This window comes from Prenolepis imparis, unplaced genomic scaffold (genome assembly GCF_030444845.1).
Source record: "Prenolepis imparis isolate NDT839.2.m4 unplaced genomic scaffold, iyPreImpa1.0 SCAF_2, whole genome shotgun sequence".
Classification (NCBI taxonomy): domain Eukaryota; kingdom Metazoa; phylum Arthropoda; class Insecta; order Hymenoptera; family Formicidae; genus Prenolepis; species Prenolepis imparis.
Genome location: NW_028141160.1, coordinates 2,398,317 through 2,420,133, shown reverse-complemented (window position 1 = coordinate 2,420,133; position 21,817 = coordinate 2,398,317). Strand labels below are relative to the sequence as shown.

Here is a 21,817-nt window from a genome sequence, read left to right as displayed (position 1 = left end):
CAATAATTTTAGAAAGAATAGATTATATTTTATCTCTTATCATATTAAATTCAATTAATAGTAGGAATATTTCTCTGTATAAATATATTTTTTAAAAAATATAAAAATAATTATTTATACAAGGTAATTCCTGAAAAAATGTTTGTTATAGGATAAAATAAATTCAGAATTAATATTTTGTCTAGACATAATTACGCAACAACTTGAATTTTCTATTATGTATATAATCAAAATTCAGAAAACGTGCCATATGTAATGTAATAATGTACAAACAAATAAGAAGTTAATAAATAAATATTTTCAATTTTTACAAATAAATCAATAGTACAATATAGTCGTTATGCCATTGATATATATGTGCGGCTATTAATATGTATGTATGGCTATTATGTGCCATTGATATATATGTAACTTAATTTAATTTTAATATTAGTCTAATTAAAAAATTGTGTTAAATTATATATTTTCATAAATAAATATAAATTTTTAAAATATATATTGGAATTTTTTTACATTCTCAAGGTTAAATGGTGCGCGCGTAGCGCGCGCAATGTTATGTTCTAGTATAATAAAAAATATGGGTTTCCATTTAAAAAATTTATTCTCACCTTTACTTGACCTTGGAAACGCCGCCCAAGGTCATATGAATATTACTATGTTATGTCCCCCTCGAAACCCTACAACTTTTGTAGGAAACATTTTTTGATTTAACGCAGTGTTTCTGAGATATTTGAGTGGGTCCTTTAAAATGGGACACCCGGTATATCTGTCTTCTTGTATGTTCGAAGCCGCCACCCGCTGAGCGTCTAATTATACGTGCGAGTGTCCTCATTCTTTCAGTGCGCTTTATGCTTCCAGATTACCTCCTCCCCTACCCTCTACTGGCTGCAAAGTGGCTATCGCGTCTGCAAATATGCAGCAAGCACTGATTCAGCTTTCCCTTACATGAACGAATGTAAAAGCAATATTTTTGCAATATGTTTAATCAATATTATATATCGATTTAGAAAAATGTATTACTCCATGCAATGATATGTACATAAAAAAAGAATTACGATCGATTCATCTCTGCATGTCTGCATGTCATAATATCTATCAGTATCGTATCTTGTATGTTGTCTCTCAGGGTTTCGATATTTTTGAGACAATGTCTAAAGTTTGGCCTATCGTTCTCCGCATTCCAACAACGCAGCATCAACTGGTATAATGTTGATGGACAGTTGAGAGGTTTGGACAGCTTACCTCCCGCACACACATGCTGGCATACTTCAAAATTACTTCTGGCAAAATAGGGTTGCTGGCCCAACGATGTAATTTCCCACATTAGTACCCCGAATGCCCAAACATCGCTTTGTGAAGTAAATATTGCATCTATCAAAGATTCCGGTGCCATCCAGCGAACAGGAAGCGGGGTTCTCCCTTCCTAAAATATAATTTTAGCGCAGTTAAGTGTTTTGAAACCGAAATCGATCATTTTTTAGCAGCAAACGTGCAGATAAAGTTAAGTCGTCTTCCTTTCTCTATACATAGAGAAAAGTATGTTATCGTACCTAAATCGTACCTAAGGTAAATATTAAAATTGCAATAAAACTATCAAAGAAATGACAAAATATATTTATTTATATTTATATATTATAATAAAATATAAAATAAATTATAGTTTTTTTTCAACGATATACGTTAAACATTAACACAAATTTATCATTGTTTCATATCGTAAATTAAAAATTAAAAAAGTAGTATTTCATACGATTTACAATACCGACTTGCTAAATTGTACCGATGAATTTTTAAATTGTACTATCTCTAACAATAAAATTGAAAAATTATAACAAAAATAACGTTTTATTTTCTACAAAATTTCTCAGTCTGCAACAAAACATATCTATAAGAATGTCATATCTGTTTATATAATCATAAATTCTTTTCAAAAATTTAACAAAAATACTTTTTGTATCACGCAATAATATAAGTAAGTATTATCTCAATATAATTATAAATTTGATATTTTCTTCAGTTGTCCATCTAAATAAAAAGAAAAAAAACTATGCCTAACTGAAAAAATAAATTTAGTAAATCGCAATTAGTACAATATATAGGAAAAAGTTAATGGTACGTTTTACCGAACTTTCATTGTCTTGTCAAATATGTAAATAAAAAAAAAACAAGAATGTTATTTCCGGGGACCCTTATTTTGATAGGTGGTTTTGATAGATTTTTTACCGAGAAAAAGAATGCCGCAAAGCCCATGTGGTTGTAACCCATGTGGATCTAACTTCGCATTAAAAAGTGTATGCGTGGAGGCAGTGTGTTCCGCCCTTCCTACGGGGAGTTCCGCTACCAAAAAACTAGACACATTCGCGTGCAAAGTTGTAAATCCAAAACAACTTTTAAAATTCGATATCTCAAAAACTATTGATCATAGCGCAATGTGCTTTGCGGCATTCTTTTTTTCGGTAAAAAATCTATCAAAGCCACCCATCAAATTGAGGGGCCCGAGAAATAACATTTTCCTCCCAAAAATAATCTTAAAATATTTTGCCGATTTTTCGATGCTTCTATATACAGGGATTAAATAAGATAAAAAAAATACTTTAGTTTAATTGCTTATCTTTCTCAATATGATACCTTAGGCACGAGGTGCCGAATATTACATGAAAATCATACAAAATAAATTTATGAACATCACTCTTCAATAGATCGCTTGAAAAGGAAACAAACATTGCGGCATTCGAGTGAGGCTAGCCGCGATATAACAACGTTAACACATTAAAATATTTTAATTTTATTTAAGAAATACAATAGAGGTACGATTTAACAAACTGTACAATTTAGCATACTTTTCCCTATACAAGAAAAAATGTTATTATATATTTTTGTTTACATTCTAATTAGCTTAAAGATATTATTACAATGCAAAAAAATATCCTGTGGAAATGATTGCATTTACCATGCGATAGTAGTTATTTTTGTAAATATCTCTCGCTAGTCCAAAATCGCCGATTTTCACAGTACGATTTTCGCGATTTCTCGCGGATATTAAGCAATTACGACACGCGAGGTCTCTATGCACAAAGTGCAGTTCTTCTAAGTAGCAACAACCCCGAACAACATCTTCGCACATGGCGAGCAAGTCTTGTAGACGCAAAGCGTGCGGATCTTCCGGTTGCAATGTTCGACTCTCTCTCAAATATTTCAGTAAGTCACCAGCTTCCATTAATTCTAATATGAGCCGTGGTGAATCCGCGTCAAAACAGATGCCTAACAATCTCAGCACATGTTTGTGACGAAAGTGGCTCATAAGCTTGGCCTCTTCCAAGAATTCGTTCTTCTCTTGCGAGGAAGCATTTTTTCGTAACATCTTAATGGCAATAGGCGTTGTGTCTGATTTTTCTAAACCTTTGACGGTTCCTTGAAAAACCTGCGAAAAAAAACCGGTTTCTTGAAATATTTAATATTTAGTAATTAAAGTAAATCAATTTTTGCAATTATTTATATTAAAAATGTGTCTTTATCACAAAATTTTCTGGTAAAAATATAGTTAAAGAAAGTCTTCCAGAGGATCCTACATATTTAAGTAATAAGAAATTAATTTTTACCTTTCCAAATGCGCCGCTGCCTAGAAACTTTGTTAAAGTAATTTGTTTTTTTCCGATTATGGTTAATGCAAATTTGTCCGGATTATATTGCATTCTAGGAGTAGCGTATAGCGAGTTAAGTTGAACATTTTCGTGAAGCATTTCGTATAAAGTTGCTAATTCGTTGATCGGAGACAGAACTTGTTTGTTGCGTCGTCGGTATGCTATTAGGTAACATTATAATGTTTATAATAAATTTATCTAATAGTATGCAATGCAAAATTTAAATTATTTTCTACAAGTATATATGTATATGAATTAACTTTCCAGAAATTTTTGTTATATAAAATCTAAAATAATTTACAATCAAAAATCTAAGATTTATAAGAAATGTACATACAGCAGTAAAAGTAGTAAACATTACAGATTACGACGGTAGCGACAAGACTTAATATTAATGGAAGGTAATTGTATAGGTATGATAAATATTGCATAGTAGAGATTTCGATAGATTCTGTTAAATCAACGATCTCGCTTGAATCGCTCCATTCTCCAAATCCGTAAACGTTTTCAGCCTGTACGCGAAATTGATATTTCCGATTCATGTTTCTCGTAAGTATCCAATAATTATCTGTTCCGTTATAATATAAATTCCAATATTTGTTTTTGTCAGTCTGATTGCCTTCTTTGTAATTATTTTCGATAATTAAACCTTCCAGTCGATACAAAGTAACTTGTGAATTGTGAGCTTTTGCAGGTTCCCAGTTTAACATAAGATCAGATAGTCTTGTTATCTTAGGTATCCCAGGAGCACTCGGAACCTTTGTTGCATCACCTTTGTTATATAAGAGTACAATTTAAATTGTATGTTTTATTCTAGGACATACATTTACTTAAAACTTTATTATTTAATTTTCCAATATAAATTATTATTTAAGAATGATTTCTTCTTCTAAACACATTATTATGTCATTATTTGCTTACCGAGCGTCCCAAAAGTAAATCCTTTATTAGGCGACCATATAAAGTCTTCGTCCATGTACTCGGGGTACCTCAAGGTCAAACGGAATTTGTATAAAGTTCGCGGCAGTAAATTTTCTATATAATACGTTACTTTGTCATTATTCCACTCAGTGTTATTCGCGACTTGCCACTCTTGTATCACATCACTTTTGTATTCCAGTATGGAACGGAATTTAGTGTGGATCGTCAGATTAACGCTAGGAATCCACGAGATATTCATACTGTTTGTACTGACTCCGCTCAACGTTAAATTATTCGGTTCCATTATGGAACCCGTTTTGTTTAAACTGTCAGTGTAGAATTCTGTCACTGTGAAATAATACGGATATACACGGACGAATATCATGTATTTACGTCTTGATCGCAGCAAGCGGATTACGGTGAAAAACTTTCCTTCCGTCGTACGTTCGGGCTTGATGACTTGTTTGACAATGGACGCTAATCCTAATTTTTCTTCCGTGCTATTCGGATATTGCGTGCAATGCACCTCGTAGATTACCGCAACGCAGTTATTTAGTCTCTTGGGTGGCGTCCAACTGACTATCGCCAGAGTGGGTGTTAGAATTTGAACTGTCACATCTTCCGGCGCGTTGAGCTTGCCTGGAGTGGTTGTCACATTCAAATCCGAACCGAATTGTAATCCCATCGATAATTTGTCGATGTAAAAATTGCTGAGTGCCAGCTTTAGTGTATAGGTTGTGTTTGATGTTAAATTCTGGATTTTGTAATGCCGTTTATATGTCACCACGTTAAATTGCTCGAACTTTTTACTGTTATTGTACAAACATGTTAAATAACTCATGGAGATGTTATATATAGTGGTGGCCAAGTTGTACTTTTTGCATCCATCATTTAGAATCGACTCCGGAAGACTCACATAGATACTGTTCGCGGTTATGCGCACACTTTCAACACCATAATCTTCCATTTTAGGTGTCAAACATATCGTCGGGGGATACAATTGTAAAGATTTATCAAGAGCTATTAATGTATGATAGACATTATCAATACCTTGCATACTTATTTTTTCGACACTTTCAAATGCGTTTTCTTTGCTTTCGAGAAGAGCATACTTTTTCTTTAAAATATAGATTATTTTGTCGAAATTATTGTACAAGTAAATATTTATTTTATCAATCGTTAAATAAACGAAATCTGTTTGATTTTTAACCCTTAAAATCAGATTACATTTACAACCATTAATATCCGTTACTATTAAATTATTTTTCAATATCCAATATATTAGTGGCTTGTCAACATTCGTGGTGTCAATTTGCATAAGGGATGATAGTTCTAATAGTTTATATTGACAGAAGCATATATTATTTTCTAAAAAGGGTTTTACGTTTTTTCCATCGAAATCCGATTGCATTATAATATTTTTATTTCTTTCCAAATCAAGTTCTGACCAATATAAATATCTGAAAAATAAACATATTATTCACTCTACTAATAAAACATATTGTAATTGTATATCACAAATTAATATGTAATTATTTAAATTTTATTTTTTACAATTCTGCATGAATTTATGATTTTATAACTTATATATGCGATCTTTAATATAAATTCTGTATATCAAATTATTGAAAAGTTACAGAACAACACAAATCTTTAATTAAAAGAGACGAAGTTGTTAATTTTTTTAGATAGATGAAATTTTTAACATACCCTATAGACGGTAGTACATCTAAAAATATAAACCCATTTGTTTTTAGAATATTATCGTTTTTAACTATGTCAAAACTTTGCCATAGTGTCAAATCTAGCTTCATAATGTTGCTGTTTTGTATCCAATAAAGATTTCTTGCTACCAAATCGATGCAGAGACCGCGCGCAGAGTCATTGAGATTTGCTATTTTTATGGAACGTCGATTCGTTTCGATTTGGTTTGGATTAAAGTCCATTGTTCTTAGCTCTAACGTCTCAGTGATTCCATAAATCTTATGTTCCAATGCCGAGTAAACGATTTCTTTATACTTATTGTAATCAGTATCAAGTTCAATGCTCATCTGTAAATCTATATCCAATACAATCACACCAAATATTTTACGCACGCCGACGAGTAATAAAGGTACTGGATTCTCTTGCGTGGTCGAAACATTGATAAACTTAGTGTAAGGGCCACCACCAAATTGATTATGCGCCTGTACTTTGAAGTAGTAGATTGTATCAGGTTTTAAATCGTATACTTTGTATTGCAATATCGTATTTGGAATAATATCGACAATTTTAATCCTTTGATTCAAATGCTCGAACCAATACTGGATCCTATATTTTTGTATCTCTCCATTTGTCAATTCAGGTTTGTTCCATCTGTAAAGAAATAAGATATCTTATTCTTTTTATTTTTATCGAATTTCTGATAAAGAAATACACAAGGTGTAATTGATAAAACATACATATATGGAGCACACCATCAGAGATTCTATGGCCAATTTGGAAACGATTTTTCCTCAACGAAAATGTCGAAGGAAGTTATCATTTTTTTTAGCATGTTCCCAATTTTTGCTATCTTGTATCTTTGTAACTAATTGTAAGTCTTAAAATAAAATTTTATTAAACTAAACTCTATCTAAAATTAACTGAAGAATGTAATGTGTTTTGTTAATATTTTAACTGTACAAGTTCAGTTTGTGAGAAGCTCTTCTCTTTCAATTATTGATAACTTGAAAATTATTGGTGCCTCGATATTTTCACTGGGAAAGAATAATCGTCTCCAAATTGGTCAAGAATTTGATGATGAGCTCCGCATTTGTTTAGTTACAGTCTGTATATACGAGAGTGGATCAATAAGTACCCGTGTTTGAAGACAGGTGGTATTGCTGAGGGAAGTTCGCATTATCATCGTGTATTATCATCTTTCAAACGACGCCATACCAAATTTCAGACTGATTCATAGATTAGTTTTGATTTGACAGCCATTTGTGTTAAACGTGTTTGATGTTTTTCGATACAATGGAAAAAGAGCAATATCGATCCGTAATTCGCTTTTTATTTTTGAATGGAAAAACGTGCGAAGAAATAAAAGTGAAGTTGGATGCTGTCTATGGGGACCCTTCGTCGTTTTCCCATTCAAAAATAAAAAGCGAATTACGGATCGATATTGCTCTTTTTCCATTGTATCGAAAAAACACCAAACACGTTTAATACAAATGGCTGTCAAATCAAAACTAATCTATGAATCAGTCTGAAATTTGGTATGGCGTCGTTTGAAAGATGATAATACACGATGATAATGCGAACTTCCCTCAGCAATACCACCTATCTTCAAACACGGGTACTTATTGATCCACCCTCGTATAATATGGAAATTACATAAATATATATAGGGTGTTCAGCATAACAGTCCGTATAATTTTTGAGACATTGCCGATAATTCAAAAAAATTTATTTAGTAAAAATTAATCTGTCTTACGCAAAAAGTTTGAAAAAAATTGTTTAAATAAAAATATTAATGTCATCTTAAAGTTTTTAAATAGGAACCATCATATTTTTAATATACTAGAACAACACAAGCGCGCGCTACGCGCGCGCCATTCTTTAATTTTATATTAAAAAGAATGATATTATAAAAATGATATTTTTATATAAATTTTGTTTAAATTTGATTAACAATTTTTGACAGAAATCAGATAATTAAAGCGTTAATTTGCTAATTAAATTTTAAAATAAAAATATGTTATAAAAATTAAAAATGTTATAAATAATATTACAAATAATATGTTTACTACTTAAAACTCGAATAAAATATTTTATTGTTTGCAGATAACTTTTATATATATAATACAATGTACTATCGAAATATACAAGCAATAAATTTTTGGCTATTCTTCGAATATCAAAAATCGATATACTTTGTAGCAGCGGATCCTATATGGCGCAAACTTTTATTATGTATATCAAATAAAAGAATTTGTATTGTTTGGTATAAAAATAATCTGCAAACAACATACAATTGAAAAAAACAAGCGATAAGTTATTGGCTCTTTATATAAAATAAATACGAGCATGCAAATTATTTTATATAATATACATAATATAAGTCTGCGCAGTGTAGGGTTCATGTCTACAAAGTTTCAACTTTAAATATTCTAAAAAAAGCAAAAAATTCATCGCTTGTCTTTTGTTAACAGTACATTGTATGCAGATTACTTTTATACCAAACAGATTCGAGCGTACAAGTTTTTATTATATAATACACATAATATAAGTCTGAGTTTTATAGGTCCGCGGCAATAAAGTATAGATTTTTAATATTTTAATAAGAGACAAAAATTCATCGCTTGTTCTTTTTAATAGTAACATTTTATGCAGATTACTTTTATACCAAATATATTCGAGCTTACAAATTTTTTCGTTTAATACACATAATATAATTCTGCTTTATATAGAGTCCGCGGTTATAAAGTATCGATTTTGAATATTCTAAAAAAGCCAAAAATTAATTGAATGTTTTTTTTAATAGTACATTTTATGCAGATCTCTCTTATACCAAACAAATTCAAGCGTAAAAATTTTTTTGTTTAATACATATAACATAATTCTGCTTTATATAGAGTCCGCGGTTATAAAGTATCGATTTTTAATATTTTAATAAAAGCCAAAAATAAATCGATTATTTTTTTAATAGTACATTTTATACAGATTACTTTTATACCAAACAGATTCAAGCGTACAAATTTTTTCGTTTAATATACATATAGTATAATTCTTCCTTATATAGGGTTCGCGTTAATAAAGTATGGATTTTTAATATTTTAAAAACAGCCAAAAATTAATTGATTGTTTTTCTTAATAGTACATTATATGCAGATTATTTCTGTACCAAATAGATTCGAGCCTACAATTTTTTCATTTAATACACATAATATGAATCTGAGTTTTAATGGGTTCGCGGCTATAAAGTATCGATTTTTAATATTTTAAACAGAGCCAAAAATTAATCTTTCATATATTTTAACAGTACATTGTCTGCACATTATGATGGTACCATCAGAATACCAGCCTACAAACTTTTTGGTATAAAATACGAAATATAATTGTGCGCCGTATGAGATTCGCGACTTAAAATTTTAATTTTAAATATTTCAAGACGCGCCAAAAATTATTCTTTTATATATTTTAACAGTACATTGTCTACACATTATGATGGTACCATCAGAATATCAGCCTACAAACTTTTTGATATAATATACGTAATATAATTGTACGCCGTATGGGATTCAATCCTTAAAAGTTTTAATTTTCAATATTTTAAGACGCGCAAAAAATTATTCTTTCATATATGTTAACAGTACATTGTCTACACATTATGATGGTACCATCAGAATACCAGCCTACAAACTTTTTGATACAATATACGTAATATAATTGTGCGCCGTATGAGATTCGCGGCTTAAAAGTTTTAATTTTCAATATTTTAAGACGCGCCAAAAATTATTCTTTCATATATTTTAACAGTACATTGTCTACACATTATGACGGTATCATCAGAATACCAGCCTACAAACTTTTTGATACAATATACGTAATATAATTGTGCGCCGTATGAGATTCGCGGCTTAAAAGTTTTAATTTTCAATATTTCAAGACGCGCCAAAAATTATTCTTTTATATATTTTAACAGTACATTGTCTACACATTATGATGGTACCATCAGCATACCAGCCTACAAACTTTTTGGTATAAAATACGAAATATAATTGTGCGCCGTATGGGATCCGCGGTTTAAAAATATTAATTCTCAATATTTTAAAACGTGTCAAAAATTATTCTTTTACATATTTCAACACTACATTGTCTGCACATTATGATGGTACGATCAGCATACCAGCCTACAAACTTTTTGGTATAATATACGAAAATTAAATCCGCGCCGTATGAGGTTCGCGGTCTATAAATTTTAATTTTCAATACTTTAAATCGAGCCAAAAATTAATCGTATATATATTTCAATAGTGTATTGTTTGCAGATTATTTTGGCACCATAAGCATAAGAATATGTTATAACATTTAAAATAATAATATGATTTAAATAATGTATTATAATTTCTTAAACTCGATTAATATTTATAACAGCTATCAGCTAATTTCTGTGAAAAAATATTAATCGCAGATAAGGAATTATAACATATTATTTATAACATTATTATTTTAATTTTTATAACATATTTTTATTTTAAAATTTAATTATCAATGTAATGCTTTAATCATCTGATTTCTGTCAAAAAATATTAATCAAGTTTAAACAAACTTTATATAAATACATCATACTTTTTTAAATAAAATCGAGGAATGGCATAACGCGCGCTTGTGTTATTCTAGTCTATTTCTAAAAAAGATATATTAAGTCGATTCTCGTAAGTATTGTTGCATCTTTTCCACGAAAATATTAATCAAAGTTTAAAGTATTATAACATATTATTTAAAACGTTATTATTTTATTTAATTTTATTTTGGACTAACTGTCAAACTGCTAATTGCTAACCCTCGCGATGACAGCCTCTTCATGCTACAAATATAACACACAATGCGAATGTCAAAAATATTAATCAAGTTTAAAGTATTATAACATATTATTTAAAACATATTATTATTTTATTATTTATTTATTTTATTTCATTTTTATAACATATTTTTATTTTAAAATTTAATTAACAAATTAACACTTTATTAATATTTTTTGACAGATTACAGCGTTAATTTGCTAATTAATTTTTTAAATAATATGATAAAAAATTAAAATAATAATATATTTTAAATAAAATGTTATAGTACTTTAAACTCAATTAATATTTTATGACAGTTATCAACTGATTTCTGTATCATATTCTTTTTAACATACGAGTGTGTTCAATTTCCAGGTATACTACAGAATTCTATCAGGTCATGTAATATCAATCGGGATAATTGTGCGAATAAATACGCGATATATTTTTTAACGATATGATTGATATAATACTTAATGATTTCATACGCTTAAACTTAAACAAATAATTATCACTTTTACCGATTCTGGAATGAGTGTTGAGCTCATCATTGGACTATTAGACAATATTTTCTGTTATATATTAACTCTTTTGTGTAAAAATTTTCCTGATTGATATAATACAATGATTGATGTATATATAAGAAAATTCATTATTATAGAAAGTTATCACATAATGCTTAATGTTAGCTTTTAAAAGAATTGGATCAAGTTTTGCACCAGTTAGTAATAAACATAGTTTGTTTAAATAAAAATGCTTATTTTAAAACAAATTATTTTTTAACAGTTTAATTATAAAATAAAATATTAAGTTTATAGCATCAATTGGTGTAATAAGATCTAGATTGAGTTATTTATATATTCGTATATTATTTACATATAATTCGTGTATTTATTTTAGATTTAATTTACAAAATTAACATTTATCGACGAAATATATAAAATAATATGCATAAATCTGAATATATATTAATAATTTGATGTTATTATTATAATATACATAATATAATATATATACACTGAAAAAAAAATTATTTAATTCAACTAATATTTAGTTGAATACGTTCAAATAAATTATTTATTTGAAACAAATAAATATTTATTTGTTTTGAAAAGGAATTTCTTATATCAAATAAATATTTGTCATATCAAATCAATATTATTAAGTTTCAAATAAATGATTTATTTGAACGTATTCAACTAAAGATTAGTTGGATTAAATAATTTTTTTTTCAGTGTACAGTCCCGTAGCCCACATTTTTACAATCAATGTAACAATAATACGTTTTTATTTAAGCAAATTTTCAACTTTTGAGTCGTTGGCTAAAAGCCTGATATAGTCCAAACCATTTATTAACCGTATTAACTCTGACATTCACAAACTGTCAAACAGTTAACCTTTGCGTCAGCCGCTCGATGCCGCGAACATAACGCACTACGTGCATCGAGACAACCAATCAGCATCGCGGAAAAGCGGCAACAATACATGCGAGTTATCGATTTAACATGCCTTTTTTAGAAAGGGATAAATCAATTCTTCACAATTCTGCATAAAAAGTTATGAGGGTAGGATGTTCAAAAAGTGAGTAGTTTACGAGATATTTTATACTTTAATTTGACATAATTTTACATAAACTATGAAATATCTCGCAAACACATAATTATTATTTTTAAGTTCGAGGATTATTAATTGATGGTACTTTGTAATCTCAAACCAAGAGATACAGTTCCTAAAAATTAGAATTAATTTTCGTGCTTGGCTCTATTGGCCGGATTTAAAAAATCACATTTATTTATTTATTATATATTGAGAGCCGTTAAAAATAAAAATATTTCTTAAAAATATTCTTAATTTACATAATTATTTGTAAGAAAAAATATGTAATATGCAGCTAGCAGCTACATATTTTTTCTTAGAAGCAACTATCTGTTTTCTTTACACAAATCAATTCCTCTCATTAATTTGTGCATAAAAGTATTAAGGTAAGATTATCGGAAAATGAATATTTTACGAGATATTTCATAGTTTATGTAAGATTATGTTAAATTAAAATATGAAATATGTCGTAAACTATTCATTTTTTGACGATTCTACTCTTATAACTTTTTATTGAGAGAATATTGTGAGGAATCGATTTATATATAAAAATAAATATGATAGTTCCATTTAAAAACTTCAAGGTGATATTAATATTTTTATTAAAAAAAAATTTGTTTCTAATTTTTTAATTGCATGATAACGCGCTTAAAATAGATTAATTTTCACTATATAAACTTTTTTTTTTAAACTATTGGAAACGTCTCAAAAATTGCGCGCACTGTTACGCTGAACACCCTGTATATGCACGCGCGTGTGTATGTGTGTCGTTAAACTTAAAACAATAAAAAAAACAAGCTAAGAATTTAAATTCTTTACCTAAATGTCACAAAAATGTCTTTCTTGAATAGTTTATTGCCGAATTCTACGAATGCTCTAGGAAATGTTGGTTTGCTTGGAGTGCCTTCTGAAGATATTGTACTTTCCTGGAGTACTTTCAAAAAAAGCATACATAATTTTATACAAAGATCTATATATTATACAAGGTAATTCTTAAACATATGTCAAAAAGTCAAGGGGAGATTCCTTGGATCATTTTATGAAAATTTATACCTCTGATAATTTTTTGAAAATCATTTCGTTTTGAAAACACAGGGCGATAAATGAATCTTAACCCTTGAATTTTTTATATATGTTTAAGAAACACCCTGTATATACAGAATGAGTCACGCAATTGGGCCGGATTATATCTTGAGTTTGGTTAGTGATAGAGAAGTTGTAGAGGAAAAAGTCGATTGATATAGGAAGGTCTACTTTTCTATGAGTTTATTTCTTTCATAAATGCAACGATGCACCTAAAAAATGCAAGTGCACTTTTCTTTAAAATGAAATTACATATTTTTTTAAATGTAGATCGGTTCCTCGGAACAGCCTGCGTAAAAAAGTATTAGGGTACAATGTAAAAAAATTCAACAATTCGTGAGATATTTCACATTTTTGGTTTCGTTTTTTATTGAAGATGTTTCATAGATATGTATTGTAAACACTCGCGGACGTAATGTCAGCGATCAACAACATTCGACCACTCAAGGATAATAAAAAATGATTTGTGAAGTGTTTACTATGTGAAAGCAATAAGTTCGAACATCTTATTTAATATCTTCCTTTAATATCTTCTCTATTTTGAACAAAAACAAATATTCTTAAGATTTCAATAAAGCTCTTAATGTGAAAATCATATTAGAAATTCAACCGATTAGTAAGAGCGAAGAAGCAAGAAAAAATTGAAATTTATTTATAATTTTTTGGTATTATACAAAAAAATATCCGCCCTGTGCACAACTAATCAGTTTTAAGAAAAATGATTTCTTCCTTGAAACTGACAGATTACCTATTATCCGCGTCTGGCTTTTTTATTAATTCAAAATAAATTGGTTAAATCCATAATAAAGTGGTTAAAATTCAAATAAAAAACATATTTTATAATGAATAGAAATCTTTTAACAATTACAGAGAGCGTACATTATTTCACGAAATTTTTTATCATTGATAAGAATTTAGAAATATTTAAGATTTGCAATTTATTACTTAGAAACGACGATAGTAGCTAACAAAATAATGATTGAATAATGTGATTGATTTTATGCTAAACTATTTCTCCTACAGTGCTTGCATTCCAAGCTCCCTTTCTCTATTTTCTCGAATAGAATTTATATTTATATTTTTTTTATGTTTAGAGATATTTCTTTAGATTTAATTTTCTTCAATTTGTGTTAAGTTAAATTATTTTGTAAATAATTTTTTGTGATTCGATTTTATATATACAATCTCCTGCAATTAATCATTAGATTCTGGGAATGTAGACATATCTGCAAATTAATCCTTACCCACTTCATTTCTCACAGTCACGTTGTCAGAATAATTCTGAACAGATTCGATGTTTGATACGTAATTGTAAACATTGATGAACTTGAAAGATGGGATATCCTGTTGATAAATGTACATTGTAAGTTTACTATACCGCGTTGAAACGCTTGATGAAAATACATGTGCGATTAGTTAGAAACTTATTTCGCAGATATCTGGTGAATGAAGATCGTTGAAGTAATGAAAACGAAAGAAGCAAATAAGAAAAATTTAAAAATATGAGATAGATATCTATTCTGTACGTTCCAAAACAACTTTCAGTTTTGTTAGAAATGGATCCCGTTAAATTTGTAAATAATCCAGCAAAATTGCAATTGTTTTGCTTTATCACTTACGTCGATCTGTCCATTGTTGGCATACTGTGTACCATTATTCGTGTTAATATGTATTCAACATACTACATATTTAATAAATTATCTCAAAATGTTTCAAAATAAATACTATTACATGTAATATTTTGCATTATCTTTAATGTAAAGTAAGAAATTCATTTTTAAAGTCAATAACTTGTTAATATTATAGCTTACGACTATATATAATGTTCTATTAATATATGTAGCAGAAGAAACATAATTACAAAATTTTATTGCAAAATATTGCTTATTACTCAAATATATCTGAAAGGAATAAATAACTATCAGTTGTTCAAATAGGTGGGTTTCGAGATTTTTAGTTATATAAATGACTTGAATAGAAATAGGTAAAATTATTATAAAATTATTAATTTCTTTAATATATACTCGAAATTTTTAATTATATTCTACATTTATATTTTGCAACTAGAAATGTAGATGCACTACTCTGTATAATGTATTAAATACTGTGCAAACCATTTTTTCTAAAAATCTTTTCTTTTTGTGTTTCAGATCAAAATATTTGTTTGTATGTCAAGATTTTTTTTCTTATTTTTTTCAAAAAGAATGTTGCAGAATTGATGCAAAAATGGATTAATGGACGCTAATAAGAATTTATATCCATCTTTCTTAACAAATAGGCGCTGGCTCTCTTTGATTGTTGAAACAGTTTTATTTAATAGTTCAGTTTTCATAATAATTTGAAATTAATTTCTTTAAATAAGCGATTTTGTCTTAACTCAATTTTTTATGGGTGTAATTGTTATCACTGTTTTAAGATTTATATATTTCAACATATAAATATAATTTTATTAAGTAATCAAAAAAGTTTGTGCGGTTACTTATATTCTTTTTAAATTTATATTATTATTTTTTAACACATAAATTTTTAAAAGTATGATGCCATAAACATAAACTTCGACTTGTATCCTGATTATAATATGTATGTACATATGTTTATATACAGGGTGAGTCTGATAAGAAAATCATTATATTTTTCTCGAAAACGGTTAGAGATAAGGAAAGAATAGTCATTATCAATATTATAGGGTTTAAAAAGATCTATTTACTGATGTTATCAGTTTAACCTTGGATGGCGTTGCCAAGATGAGGGCAAAATCATCTCGAATTTTTTAAATGGAACCACCATATTTTTTTATATAAATAGATTCCTCGCAATATTCTGCATAAAAAGTTATAAAAGTGTGATTGTCAAAAAGTGTGAATAGTTTACGAAATATTTTATACTTTAATTTAACATAATCTTACATAAACTATGAAATATCTTGTAAAATATTCATTTTCCGATGATCTTACCTTAATTTATGCACAAAATAATAAGAAAAATCGATTGGTCTAAAGAAAACACATAATTGTCTTTAAGAAAAAATATGTAATTACAACTAGCATACTCACCCTGTATAAATATATGTATATATACACATTGAGTGATAAATGATATACAAATGGATAGCTATTTAACTATATCTATATTATTGACCTTGAAATATTTGATCGAGAACAATTAAATTTAATTAATGTGCCAAAGTGCGTTGAAGCAATCTTCTACTCGAGATTTAATAGTCGTGTTGTTGAAACTTATTTTAACAAAGAGTTTTTTATATTAATCTCGTTAAATAAAATATAACTTAATATAAATTTTATACAAAAATTAATAAATATATATATATACAAATTTAAAAATATAAAGATGTTTTAGAAATTAGAGAAAATGTATATAAGCAAAAATGTCACATATGTGTTTATCAATGTGGCAAAGAATAAACGGAATCAATGGAATCAATAATGTTAAAAATTCTTATTCTTAAATACAATTATTATATATCAACTCGTATTGCGTTTAAATTTTAATATACCGTCACAATTAACATTAATTTTGTACTATATAATGTCGATTTTAAAATGTGTGACGCAAAAATAACAAACTTTATATATATTTCTTATAGCATCAAACAACTTTCGTTACGTATTGTACAATTTTAATTACACAAGTAATTTCTTAGTTACATAATATAACATTCAAATTTCTTTAAAAAAGAAATCTCTTGCTTACACGAAATAAATCGAAGCACATGAAAATACTTTTCCTGGAGACTGACCTGAGGTACATGATTCTTTTGATCCTTCGAAGAGACCGCGATGGTTGCTCTCGTTAGCATTAACACTTTTAGTAAAATACATAATATTTTTAACGTCCTTAACATAACAACTTTTTTCTCTTGTATATATTTGTACTCGAATCGATTTCACGCAATTCTCGACTAGTGACCAACAGCTACCAATGTGTCATGCACAATGATTCGTATATAATAATGGAGTCGGTGTGTCTTTATGTCCCGCTGTAGATTTATTGTAATACAAGTTTGTGTGTGACATACGTATGTCGCGTTACGTATGTGTGCGTATGACTTTCGACTGTCATACACGTATTTGCACACATCTAACGCCGGACACCATTCCTGCCGGTGCGTGTACATTGTTTCCTCACCATTCTACATATACACGTACGCACAAACACACACACGCACGCACGTATGTACGCTCGCATGCTCGCACACACGCATGCACGAGAAGATTTTCAGTGTGTGAGAGCATTTATTTATTAATCGATTCATTTTTTTTAAACAGTGACAAAATTTTTTCGCACACACGAGAAGATTTTTAGTGTGTGAGAGCATTTATTTATTAATCGATTAATTTTTTTTAAACAGTGACAAAATTTTTTTATTTTTTCGTATAGCGAGATTTTGCCAAAGTTATTCCTTAAGGATGATGTGAGAGCATTTATTTATTAATCGATTAATTTTTTTTAAACAGTGATAACATTTTTTTATTTTTTCGTATAGCGAGATTTTGCTAAAATTATTCCTTAAGGATGATATGAGGTTTTATTTCTTGATGTAAGTCATTTTATAAATGACTATATACATAAGTTGCTGGTTTCATATGTTAAATGTCATAAATAATGGATGGAATGGATAAATCGAACGAAATAGTAAATGTTAGTATGGATGAAATGAATGGACATGAAACAGAAAGTGTTGTGATGAATCAAATAAATGGACAGATTGATATAGATCAATTAAGAGAAATTGAAGAATTTAAAAATGGTAAGTAAAAACAATAAAATTTTTGATCGTTCAATTATTACTTATTTTCTTTTTAATTATTTTAAATTTTACTAATTTATTTGTTGTACATCTATACGAATCTATACAAATAATGTTTATGATGTTCTAAATAATTTTTTAAATCAAATTTTATTTTTTTTATTTTTATTTTAATTATCATTATATAAGCTAATTTAATTTATAATTAAAAAATTTCAGTGCTTGAAGATGGGCTTGACCATTTATTAATAAATGCCTTAATTGAATATGAGAAACAAGAGGAGTACAAGGAGTGTAATAATGAAGAATGTAAGAAGGGGTGGAAAAAAGAAAATAAAAAGCGTAAAAATGATAATGAGTACAAGAAGAATACGAAGAATAAGAAAAATAAAATTTGATTTCATAAAATTTTTTAGACTATTATTACTATTATTTTAGACTATTTTTTAAGACTATTATCTATATATATATATATATATATCTATGTATATGTATTTTTATTGAATTGGAGATATAAATTGTTATATTATTATTTGTGAAAAGATGACAGCAATAATAAATTATTTTTGTTGAATCGACATATAAATTATTATATTACATATATTATGTAATATTTTTCATCACAATTATATATAACATAATTTTTCAAAAAAAAAAAAAAAAATTAAAAATAATATAAATAAATAACTAATAAAATAATAAATTAATAAAAATAAATTAAAAATAAATAATAGGGTCCGAATTGATACTAGATACATTCCTGAACGCGTTGCTCGGAGAATTGTTAACAAACAAATCTGTCATTTTGTGGAAACTCTCCACCATTTTCGGATAAACGTTTGACAGCCGGCCAGCTGTGCAGACATATCTCGAAAATTTTATTTGCAATTTCTGTTAGTTTTTTGAAAGTTGTTTATTAATTTGCGATTTCTCTTAATTATTTTAAAGTTGAGCGCGAGTGTGTGAAAAAGAAAATCGAAGTTCGAGATATTTAACGAGCGATCAGGACAGAAAAGAGAGGTTTAAAGTTGATTATTGATTTTTATAATTAGTTTATAGTTTAAACAAATTTTTAATTATTTTCGAGTTGTTTTAAAAAGTGTTTTTCAAAATAATTGTTTAAAAATTGTTATTTCTTTTACGAGCGCGAGTGTGTTGTGTGAAAAAGAAAACCGAAGTTCGAGATATTTAAGATATTTAACGAGCGATCAGGACAGAAAAGAGAGGAAATAGAACTTGAACGAAACCGAGGTTTCAAATATTGAAATTTGCCAGAGGATATTACATCTTCTCAGAGAAACAAGTGATCAGGATAGAAAAGAGAGGAGATAGAACTTAAACGAAATAAAATAAGTAAGTTTAGCTATAAATTTTTGATGATTGTTGCATCATTGTTAATGCTAATTATATTTTGGTTTAAGTGTTTCATTAAATTAAAAGTTTGTTTATTTTAATAAACACTTGAGAGAAATTTACTTATTAATCAAAGTAATTTGCATAAAAAAAATGGTAACCGTAATAAAAATATTAAAGTACTTTAGTTGAATTTACATATAAATTATTATATTATTATTTAAAAAGATGATAGCAAAGTTTTCTTTTACGCTATGAATGTCTATATGAAAATTATTAAATTAATACGATCTAAATTAATTTCGAGAAAATTTAATTTAAAAAATAAGAATTTTTTACAAAAAGTGTTTATATAAGTTTTGACAATGCTTTCTCGAAAAAAACAAGCAAAAAAACGTAAATATAGTACGTATGAAGACAATAATTCGGTATCCAAACCGCTAAAGAGGACATCTACTAAATGTGTGAGAGAATATAGGGAAAGACAGCGACAGATACAAGAAGAACAGGGACCTTCGACATCCAAGTTCCAACAGTTAGCGAAAGCATCTGCTGAACGTAAGAGAGAAAGTAGGTAACGACAACGACAATTGCAAGAAGAACAGGAACTCTCAACATCCAAACAGCCAGCAAAAACATCTGCTGAACGTAAGAGAAAAAATAGAGAACGACAACGACAACTGCAAGAAGAACAGAAACTCTCAACATCCAAACAGCCAGCAAAAACATGTGTTGAACGTAAGAGAGAAAGTAGGGAACGACAACGACAGTCATTAGATCCGACTACTAACTTTGATTTAATAGTAACTCACGATGTTGGGGAAATGACCGAAAAGTGCCAATATTGTAACGGAATATTTTGGAAAAATGAATTCTGTAAAAAGAGTTGTTGTCATAACGGTAAAGTGAAATTGTCAGAATTATCTCCATTCCCGATTGAATTACAACAAATTTTCAGTGATAGAACCTTTAGAAACGATATTCGCATATTTAATTCGATGTTTGCTTTTGCTACATTCCAAGCAGATATAACATCAAACAGACTACTTTCTGTTCTGAAATTACAGGGGCAGGTACATCATATTGCTCCAATATCACTTTATGGATCACATAATAAATCGTATTGTGGTCAGATTTATATGTATGAACCTGATGTTGCTTTGCGATATAAAACAAGCTTCGGAGCAGCTGCTTATTGTCAGTTACACGGTTATATTGGTGAGATAACGGAAATTTTAGAAAAACATAATCCATACGTTGCAAAATACAGAGCGTTGAAAAATGTAGTACAAGAAAATCAGGAGGAATATTTCTTATATTTTACAAGAGGGCATGACAAAAGAGTATATAATAAACCAGTAACATCTGAATGTGCAGCAATAATTGTTGATTTATGCGTTTATCCTAAATCCAGTAGTGAAGGTGTTCTACTACCAAAACTTTCTGCACATATAGATCCTATGATTTTTCCACTATTATTTCCAAGTGGCGATTTAGGTTGGACATCATATATAATGCAGACAACAGAAAGTACAACAAAGCAGATATCAGTGCTGCAGTATTATGCCTATCGTTTGATGTACAGAAACATAGATCAGTTCAATCCTATTTATTATGGAGGCAGGTTACATCAGCAATATGTTATTCACGCATACATCCGAATAGAAAATCAGCGTCTCAATTACTTTCTACACAATCAAAACAAATTGCGAATCGAGTGTTATCAAGGATTAGTAGATCATGTATCGAGAAGTGCATTAAATAATCCGGAGAATTTTCAGAACCAAGCAAGATTAGGCAATATATTTGTGTTACCATCTTCGTTTATAGGAGGTCCATGACATATGTAACAACTATATCAAGATGCAATGGCCATTGTAAGAAAACATGGAAGACCTGATCTTTTTATAACCATGACTTGTAAT

At 28.5% G+C, this 21,817-nt stretch overlaps 1 protein-coding gene across 3 annotated transcripts; it reads right to left on the bottom strand.

The window, feature by feature from the left end:
- Positions 1-248: 248 nt before the first annotated feature.
- Positions 249-17,709, bottom strand: LOC145949061 (proto-oncogene tyrosine-protein kinase ROS-like). 3 transcript variants are annotated; one of them, XM_083058765.1, is made up of 10 exons: positions 17,529-17,709; positions 15,016-15,115; positions 13,508-13,622; positions 6,273-6,917; positions 4,563-6,022; positions 3,979-4,413; positions 3,600-3,802; positions 2,951-3,421; positions 1,056-1,423; positions 249-905 (listed from the first exon to the last, which is right to left on the bottom strand). In XM_083058765.1, the coding sequence occupies exons 1-10, from the start codon at positions 17,631-17,633 to the stop codon at positions 872-874; spliced, it is 3,936 nt and encodes a 1,311-aa protein (XP_082914891.1). In that variant the 5' UTR covers positions 17,634-17,709; the 3' UTR covers positions 249-871. The 3 variants fall into 3 exon arrangements, with proteins under 3 accessions (XP_082914891.1, XP_082914892.1, XP_082914893.1); XM_083058766.1 differs by having other exon boundaries at positions 1,243-1,423; XM_083058767.1 differs by lacking the exons at positions 13,508-13,622; positions 15,016-15,115.
- Positions 17,710-21,817: the final 4,108 nt, after the last annotated feature.